The 10,229-nt window shown below is 39.0% G+C and overlaps 2 protein-coding genes across 2 annotated transcripts; one reads left to right on the plus strand and one right to left on the minus strand.

Moving 5' to 3' along the window:
- Positions 1-358: 358 nt before the first annotated feature.
- Positions 359-1,696, plus strand: LOC149922080 (uncharacterized protein F54H12.2-like). The gene is made up of 2 exons (XM_090162242.1): positions 359-1,078; positions 1,241-1,696. Exons 1-2 carry the CDS (start codon positions 359-361, stop codon positions 1,694-1,696), a joined length of 1,176 nt encoding a protein of 391 aa, XP_090018368.1.
- A 471-nt stretch (positions 1,697-2,167) lies between these two features.
- On the minus strand, positions 2,168-7,928 carry LOC149922081 (uncharacterized). The gene is made up of 11 exons (XM_090162243.1): positions 7,779-7,928; positions 7,641-7,701; positions 6,546-6,632; positions 5,126-6,489; positions 4,924-5,065; positions 4,553-4,868; positions 4,086-4,495; positions 3,704-4,021; positions 3,034-3,546; positions 2,696-2,977; positions 2,168-2,631 (listed from the first exon to the last, which is right to left on the minus strand). Exons 1-11 carry the CDS (start codon positions 7,926-7,928, stop codon positions 2,168-2,170), a joined length of 4,107 nt encoding a protein of 1,368 aa, XP_090018369.1.
- Between the last annotated feature and the right edge of the window lie 2,301 nt (positions 7,929-10,229).

Consider the following 10,229-nt stretch of genomic DNA (forward strand, 5'->3'; position numbering starts at 1 on the left):
CGTGGAGTAGCCGTGCAAAGAGGATATGGTCTTGGAAATATATTAGCCTCGGCATTTCGGTCTGCCATGCCTTTACTCAAAAAGGGTGCCACATTCCTTGGTCGAAAATTTTTAAATACCGGAGCAAAAATTGCTTCCGACGTCTCGAGTGGTGTATCTATTAAAGACGCGTTAAAATCTCGGGGGAAAGAGGCGGGGAAAGAAACCTTAAGAAGAGCCGCCGAAGCAGTGAGTAAACTTAGTGGAAATGGACGTAAAAGGAAACGTAAAACGTCTACCATCATCAGTTCAGTTCGAACCAGGAAGAAGAAAAGACGTTCTCTGCTTCAGTCTGATATATTCTCGTAATCATTGAACAATGTCGTTAGCCCACCCCAGTTCGCAGAACAGCATTAGCTCGGAACTTGATTTATTTCACGTACCTTATACTCAAACTGGTATAATAGGAAGTCAATGGGTTGAATATAATCCAACATCGAACATAAATGAAAACCAAGCAATTATCTTTAGTATCGCTGGAAACTCGGAGACTTACATTGATTTAAAAAATACTTTACTTCAAGTTCAAGTGAAAATTGTGAAAGCAGATGGAACTCTACCAAAACCCGATATTCACGACGCTGTATCTAAAACCACAACTCCTGGGGACAAAGTTGGCCCGGAAAATTTGTTTTTACATAGTCTCTTTGGCGAAGTTCATGTATCATTGGGTGACAGATCAGTTACGTCATGCCCTCAACAGTATCCTTACAAGAGTATGATTCAAACGCTCTTGACATATGGTGGGCCAGCCAAGGAAAGTTTCTTAACCGCGTCTCTATTCTATAAAGACAAAGCTGGGAAATTTGACGAATTTTCCAATAACGACGGATTTAAGAAACGTGCAAAATTTGCCCAAGAAGGTGTTATTGACATGATAGGAGTTGTACGAGCCGATATTTGTCAACAAAATCGACTTATTCCTAACCTGATAGATCTAAATTTCAAGTTTATCAAAAGTTCAAACGAGTTTTGTTTACACACAGACGGTGAAAAATGCAAAGTCATTTTCACACACGCATCAATGTTTGTCAGAAAAGTTAGATTGACGCCAGAGATTATGTTATCCCACGCTAAAACTTTGGAACTGGCAACAATGAAATATCCTATCACCCGTACGGAATGTAATTCATTTTCAATTTCCCAAGGCAACAAAATATGCGTCAAAGACAACTTATATAATGGTCAAATACCGAGTAAGGTGGTGATCGGATTTGTGGACCAGAATGCGTATTTGGGAGACTACAAAATGTCACCTTTTAACTTTAAAAATTTTTCGTTAACTCAAATCGCCCTATACCTTGATGGTAGTAGTGTCCCGGCAAAACCATTAAACCCAAATTTCAAAGATAAGTTGTTTATGCGATCATACGCTAATCTCTTTCTTCAAACTGGTCAATGGAATATTGATGAAGGAAATTTTATCGACCGTGATGAATTCGCCAATGGAAACGCACTATTTGTGTTCGACTTAACTCCTGATCTCAATGGAAGTTCAACTGACTGTTTCAACCTGGTAAAGAACGGGAGCGTTCGTCTCGAATTAATATTCGGAGAATCATTGCCGTCAACAGTTAGCGTGATTTACTATTCCGAATATCAATCTTTGGTCGAGATCGACAAGAACAGAGCAGTTTTATATGATCAAAGTTCATAATGGACTCGCAACAACTTGAAATCATACTCAAGAATGACCCGTATACCAAATATTTGTTCAGAGGAGTCTTCCCTGCCGACAAACTTCCCAAGAATGTGAAAACGTATCCTTCACTTTACATCGTGAACACTGATACGTCCAATGGGGTAGGAGAACATTGGTGTTTGATATATCTCTCAAGGTCACTCAATTGTACATTCTTCGAGAGTTTCGGGAACAGCCCTGATTTGTTTAAATTTAACTATTTTATAGAGAAAAACAGCTTAACTGTCACGTATAATTCTGTTCAATTGCAAGGAAATTCTAGTAAAACCTGCGGCGGTTATTGCGTTTATTTTGCTATTAACTTGTGTCGGGGAATAAAATTGTTAAGTATATTGGAAAGATTTTCTGAAAACAAAAATGTGAACGATCGTATGATATCTGAATTCATGTATATGAAATACTCAATAAATTTGTTTTAAAAATATTTTATTTCGTTTTATAATGCCCATGGGCTAAAGTTGCGATACCATCGTCTAGGATAAAACGTTTATCGTCACAGGGATTCAAACACAATTTGTTTTGTCGCACGGTTGTCACAATATGTTTATTACTAACAATCCGTTTCATTTCCGCGACCGTTAGTTTACTGTTTAGGAGACAGTCGCGATACTCCGCGTGACGGACGCGCTTCTGCACAACACGTTTACACACACCCTTGCAAGTCTTTTTCTCGCCTTTAGATGACAATATAGAGTACATTTTGGGTCTAAGTCCGCAAAATTCTTCAATCGGTGTGCCGTCCATCTCATCCTTAAATTTGCCTAGCCTCTTTTTGTTGGTTTCGTCAAACAGAGGGTGATTTTTGGGGTATCCGGAAAAATCGTACATTTCCTTCTGTTTGGCGAAATCTTCGTACAAATCAGTTGTTTCGATTTGATACGTGAGACTGTCTGTAAACATAGAATACATTATTAGTTATGTTACGAAATAACCTTAGAAGATTTATGTACTTACCGGTGTCGGTAAAAAGTAGTTTAGCCTTTTCACCGTACTGATTTTTAATGACGTCGTAGTGGAATCTGTACATCAGGAGTTTCGATAGGTCTAAAATTGCGAACCCCGTGTATATAGGTCGGTTAAGAATAAGCTTTTTCTTGGTAGAATGAATTCCCACGAGATCATTTTGAAAAATAGTAAATTTCTCAAACGCCGGGGAACTAGCTTTCTTTACCGCCTTTTCCGGTGTGGTGACTAGCTTGAAATCCTTACGTAAACGTAAGTTTTCCATCGTTTTACCTGGAAAAAATATAATTAATTTAAAATGTTAATGTTAATTTAATTTAATTACTTACCGAAAACAGCGTTGTTCATTAATTTAAATAGGTCCTTTTCAAAGTCATTAGCCGCCATCTTCCTTTTCTCTGTGTTGAAGTCGATATAAGTCTTCAACCAGGCTCCTTGCTCAAATTTCAAAATTCGGTGAATTTTGGTTATTTTGAGCCCCTTTTCCACGTAGTATTTAAGGTTTCGATAATGTACTACGTATCGTTCTTTATTGAAAAGATTAGGAACCAGTTTCGGCAAACTTTCCTTGATTGGAATTTTCAATTTCGTCATTTGCGATTTGGAATAGTCGGATAACGCCTCGGTCTTAATTGACATGGATTCTGGTGCCAGTGGGTAACAATTATGATCGTCGTGTAAAGCGTTGGGATATTCTAGGTCTACTTCGACAATAAATCCTTCCGGAGAATTGTCGGGACATCTTAGAATTTCCCGTTCACTGTCTGAAGACGGATCAATCCATTTGAAATTTTTCATGGGTAAGGCGTCGCACATGACTGTTCCATATAAGTTATTTGCGTCTATTGAGATAAATTATTATGATTAATTTTACCATTTATTTTTTTTTAATTAAATTTTTTTTTCCAATTATTTTTTTCAATTTTGTTTTTTTCAATTATTTTTTTTTCGATTATTTTTTTTAAATTATTTTTTTATTAAAATTTTGATTATTCTTACCGAGATAGCAAATATATTTATCGGGTTTGGAGGGGTCATGTGATTCGAGGTATTTGTTGTTCGCATGAGCGAAGCGATGGCTTATCATTGATACACCACCTCGAATTCCCTTTTCCATGAAAAGATGCATATCCTCGTCTAGAAAAAGATCTAAGTGCACCTTAGTCATACAAAGGGCTGCCTGCCACGCAAAACCCGGGCCTGTATATGAATGTGCGGGATCTAGACGATATGAAGTTACGCACATCTGACGGAAATTTTGAAAGACGTCTGCCAGAAGGAGAGTATCGGATAACACATATATATCGTGATATCGTCCTTTAAAAAACCATTACAAAACCAATTAGATACAATTATAACAAAAAATAAATAAATATCGTACCTAAATTTTCCACTCTGAATGTTTTCCACACGTTTTGCGCATGAATGTAATCAGATTCGGGTAAAGTCTCGTCAGTTAAGTCATTGAAAAAGCAATCGATGGGTGGCAGGCTAGTCTCTTTGAACCGTTCTTCGGTATCCATGTACGAATATGGATATATCCCTTTCCGTAGAAGTAACTTAACTTCTTCCGGTTTGAAAACCGAGTTCAATAGGGGAAACTTGATAGGTCCACCTTTTGCAAGATTACCAACTAGAGTCTCAAGTGAAGCTGGTAAAAATCGTATAGAGTCAACGAAACGAAGCTTGTCTAGAGTGAAGGAAATGTACGTTTCGCTGTTTGTTGCTATACAATCTATATTTTTCTTTTTTATCTTGGCAATATGTTGCATGATAAGATGCGCGTCATATCTGTGGAATATTATCCTTAAGTATATATTATTAAAATATCGACAACCAATATAGTACCTGCTTAGATTGTGAAGAAAAACTGGGATAAATTTGGGCGCTTTTAACTTCAAATTGCAACTTTGACACGCACATCCCCTGTAAGCTCCCGTGTAGTGGTCGTGGTCGCGTGTTTTGACTGAGGTTTTTGAAAATGATTCTTCACATACGTAACAGTGTGTCGCTGCCTGGTAGGAATATTCTTCAGCGTCTGTAAGTTGCATGGGTATATTTTCCTTCAACTTATCAGATATGATCGCAGATTCGTCTAAAAGCATTTTTAAAAACTTCAACGCGCCATCTTTTCCTCTGTATGTTTCGTGTTTTTCGAGAGTACCTATGAAATAATTAAGTTAAATAACGGTAAAAAAATGTAAATTATAATAAATTACCAGTGGGTCCGATAATGGCGTATGAAAACCCGCATGTGACGTGTAAAGCGAGTGACGTGGTTGATGAGAGTGTAGTATCAGGGAGACAAGTCGATATCTTTGATTGCAAAGATTCAAAATCAGCAACTACGATATATGGAACCTGAAATAAATTAAATAAAATTTTGTAACATTTATTTTCACAAATTTTTTAATAAATTACCATTTGCTTCATGCCGAAATTTTTGAACTTCAATACAGGCTCGTTATGCGGCATTGTCACACGCTGTGGCTCGTGAACATTACAATCACGCATGTGGTTAACGTGGACTTCCTCTGTATGACTTCTTCTGAGACAACGACGACAGTAAAATGTTTTGTGATCGTGTTTAGTGAATCCACTTAAGAGACGACTAAGATGACGAATTAATACATAATGTTTATTTTGTCCCTTTGATAACCAAAGAAGGTCAATTTCTCTTGATTCTTGTACTTTCCTTTCACTCACATATCGCGGGAAATAACCCTTTTCATATGCGAAAATGTTAATTGATAGGTTATTCGCCTCTTCGAACTTTTTCAGTTTATATGTATCAACTTCAAAAGGAAACGTAATACCGCACAAATCAAGTTCATTCAGGTAATTCTTGTAATTACTAATACGACTAGGGTTGGTAGAAGCTGGATGAAGTTTGGCCAATATTGACCACAAGAAACATTTATCGTCACTTGGGTCTTCAGGTACCACATTTACCGTGGCACGTTTATTTTCAATTACAGGTGGTAATTGAAAATATGTACCGCCTACCAGAGGTAAGTACTGGATTATATTAATTTGTAAATATAAAATTCTGTCCAAAACCCAACCACTTCCTAACCCTTCATAATTGTTCATACTATCTGTAATTTTGTCTCGACTAGAGTTTATTTGTTCATGGATTATCTCGGGAGACATCGTTGCGTGTGTAAACCCCCTGAAATACGGCATTGCCTCAACGTCCGTACCGGTATTTCCAAGCTCACGGGTATATCGCGCACGCACCACCATATACCACTTGATACCTTTATTGGTATTCAGTTTGTTTCGAAGATACGTTTCAACCTTAGCACGGTGTTCATTTATAAATAACACAGGGTCAGTAACACCATCTGGTGCCGTTATGCGAGCCGAAAAAATCACGTCACCAAGCGCGTTAACCTCTTCTATTTGAAGAGGTTGATCGTATGGCGGCACTGTTGGTGGAACGGCTGGCAGTACTGCTGGTGGATGAGCTGGTAGTACTGCTGGTGGATCAGCTGGTAGCACTGGTGGTTGTTGGTCAACTGGAAAGGCAACGGGTAGGCTAATGGGTGGGTTATCGGGTGAGTTAGTGGGTATGTTAGTGGGTTGGTTAGTAGGTAGGTTAGTGAGTGGGTTAGGATCGTCGACGGCTTGCTGGTCAACAACGGCTGAACCAACTGCGGTTGGTTGTTGGTGTTGGGCTTGAATATTATCCCAATGCTCACCAAGCCATTCGTCTTCGGCTTGAGAGTCTAATAGATGGTTTAAGGGATCCGATTGATGAATCACTTTGTCTTCTTGACCATCTATATAAAAAAAAACTTTATGTAACAAATAATAAAATTTTCTTGAAGAAACTTACCATTTTTAACTCTTTTACGAGAAAAAGATTCGGGTGATGAGACCCTTTTTACAGGCGAGTTTGGTGGTGGTAATTCATGTGGTGCGCCTGAACGAGTGAATGATGGGTTGGCAACGATACGAGGTGTCAGATCGGGCTGTGAAATCCTCTCAGAGATCGGGGACAGCTCTGGCCGGGAAAACGTTTCGGATCTCGGGGACGGCTGGGTCCTCGAAGACGGTCCGGGTTGGAGAAACGTCATCGGCGGCGGTGGATGCGGATAATTCAGTACCGTAACGGGGACCGCCCCGTGATTAAAATTACGTTGGTGACGATTTAAAAGGTCGCGTCTCGAAAATGACTTATCACACACGGGACATTTTAACCTGGTATTACCATGAACTGATATCATATGACGGTTGAAATTTCCCTTTTGGGAGAAAACGGTTGAACAGATACTACACGAATACATCTTGAATATACCTTTTTCACCTCGTACCAGGACTTTTTATACCCTTTTTAGATTTGAAAACTTCACCCTCACCCCGCCTTTGCACGTTCACCACCAGTTCGCCACCAAGATTCTCATTGGTTAAAAATGACGTATACCTAAACGGTGTCCGAGAGGGCGGTGAATTCTATGTTTACCCCAAACACAATATTGAGCAATTTTTGAGGAGCATCTCTCTTTTTCCCTATTGGCTGAAAGTGACGTATTCCAAATTAAGGTGTCCAGTTAGGATAATGGGTTTCTTCGGGACACTTTGGCACTCTCTATAGCTTTACACGTTCGCCACCTCTAATGTCTTATCTTTACTCGTTCTCCACCCAACGAAAAGCGGGGACTGTCAATCAGGAATAAAACCCTTCTTTTCGGTAGGAAATTAATAATACAGAGAAAGGCTGCTACCTTCTATAAACCTTTCATTTTAGCGGGGTACAGCCTGTACGTTTTCTTATGCACCACTCTCTATAGCGTTACAAGTTCACCACTCAACGGAAGCGGGGTCTGTCAGTCAGGATTATAACCCTTCTTTTCGACGAGGGGGGGGGGGGGGGTAAAGGGATGAGCGTCAACCATTAATACACAAAAGGCTGCTGCCTTTACTCGTTCACCACTCAACTGTAGCTTTGGCTGTTCACTGCTGACACCGCTCTGCCTTTGTACGTTCACCACCTAAGTATTGCGTCACTCTTTCGTTAAACATAACTTTGCTAGTTCACCCTACCTTTGGCTGTTCACCACCACGGTACTCGCGGGCGGTGCGGGCGGGACGGCGGTGCGGGAGGAATTGGAGGAATGGGGGGAGCAGGAGGAATTGGAGGAATAGGAGGAATAGGAGGAATGGGAGGAATGGGAGGAATGGGTGGCGGCCTTCCACTGTACTGTTTTGGGACCGGCATGTTGACCCTACTTACGAAGAACTCCTAAACGTGGTCACACCAACGTCCGATGACGGTAATCATGGAATTGAACATTACTGTCAAGCTATGAACATTTTGCTAAACAACGAATACGATAGTCAAAAGCCTTAAGGCTGGCTTTGTTAAAACGGTGCTTACACTGATCGTAGATATTAAACTTGTTAATTAGTATGGTATAATATATTTATACAAATTAAATTAAACTGGAGAAATTATCGTGGTAGAAACATTTTTATTAATTGGAATTGTTTCGAGCCGTGGCCCTTTATCAATCCATTATTTGAAGCCTCAAAATAATCAGGTTTAAAATAATGAATTGATAAAGAGCCACGGTTTGATAGTCGACACGTCTCCAATTGATAAAAATGTTAATACCATGATAACAAGCACGATAATTTATCCAGTTTTATTTAAATTTTAAAAATACACTGATCATCCTCGGTAGTAAAGTTTCCAAAATGTTTGTTATTTTTTCTTCTTTGCGTCAAATAATCTACGTTTTATCCTACGTTTCGACGATCTTGATTTAAACAAGGCAGGAGGGGATAGAAGGTCCTTTTGCATGCCATTTCTATTTGTCATACTTATTTTTATTTTGTTACTTATGTTCCATAGCCGGGCTCTATAACGGCTCTACAAGTTATTTGTATTTTAAATTGTATTTGCCCAAATGGATAGTAAAAGACCAAATAATTTTTGGTACGATTTGCAACAAATTCATACAAGCGTTACTTGCACTATATTTCATCGATTGAAATCGGTATAAAATTGTAACTTTTTAAATAAATTAGGGTCTACAGATTCCAAAAATTTCGTAATTTTTAAATTAAAAGCCAAACACTTAAAATTTGGCGGTCAGGATGGTATTTTGCGCCGCCTATCGGCCGCGCGGTGTACTTTCAATCTGGGTCAATGGCAGGATGGCTGACTTGTAAATAGCGGCAGTAGTCCGTGAGCCGGACAAAATTCTAATATCATTTTGCTCACCAAGAAATTTTTGGTTTCTAGTTAATGGGTCACGTGGGCATGCCAAAACCGCTTGATAGACATCTCGACCGCCCAGCTATTCAAGATGGCGGCCGATCCAAGATGGCATCGGGCGCTTTTGTTCAAATGCGTTTAAGTATTATAGGGTACTAGAACGGAATTCAGGAGTCCTACATTTCTTTGGTCTGTGTAAAACAAGCTCTCATTTAAGATTTTTTTTAATAGAAAGGGTCTTATCAGTGGTGTAGCTAGCATGGGGTGACACCTGGGGCGGATATCATGGTGTGCATCTAACTAGTTTGTGTAATTTTTTTTTCACGGTTGGATGTCACCCCCAAACGGGTGGCACCCGGGGCGGGCCGCCCCCGTCGCACCCCCCTAGCTACACGAAAATGCCGTAATAATAAAAAGAATCATAAAAACCTTAGTTACGGGTATTTACTCAACTTGTGTTATTTTATTTACATTTCATAAATTGACATGACAGCAAGATAAATTTCAACAAAAAGTGTGCTTAATCAGTTATTCAGCTTGTTTTGTTTATAATGTTGGTACATAATCTAAGTCCAGATGGCGATAGTATAGCTTTTAATTAGTTTCTATTTTTAATACTAGGTAGCAGCACATGACAAGAACGTATTTTTTCACTTTTTTTATAGAGCCGTGATTAAATTTTTGACGAAGTGACCTTGAATTTACCGAGTTTTAAGTACAGCCAACGATTTTCCCCGAGCGAAATTGGCCACAATATGAATTTACCCGTAACCGCGGCGATAGCGAGGCTTAGAAGCCAATATGGAAATGGTAGATACTACAGGAGATTTTCTACTACATTCACAATATTTTGAGATGGTACTATTAAGCAGCTTAGTATGGCCAAGTAGGTTGGCCTATTTTTCGGAAAAGGTAGGCATATATTTCGGAAAAGGTAGGCCTATATTTCGGAAAAGGTAGGCATATATTTCGGAAAAGGTAGGCCTATATTTCGGGAAAGGTAGCCTTATATTTCAAAAAAGGTAGGGCTATATTTCGGGAAAGGTAGCCTTATATTTCGAAAAAGGTAGGCCTATATTTTGAAAGGTAGCCTTATATTTTGGAAAAGGTAGGCCTACATTTTGAAAGGTAGCCTTATATTTCGGAAAAGGTAGGGCTATATTTTGAAAGGTAGCCTTATATTTCGAAAAAGGTAGGGCTATATTTTGAAAGGTAGCCTTATATTTCGGAAAAGGTAGGGCTATATTTTGAAAGGTAGCCTTATATTTCGAAAAAGGTAGGCCTATATTTTGAAAGGTA

The sequence above is a fragment of the Leiobunum rupestre genome, chromosome 11 (assembly GCF_980474605.1).
Source record: "Leiobunum rupestre chromosome 11, qqLeiRupe1.1.hap1, whole genome shotgun sequence".
NCBI classification, from domain to species: Eukaryota; Metazoa; Arthropoda; class Arachnida; order Opiliones; family Sclerosomatidae; genus Leiobunum; species Leiobunum rupestre.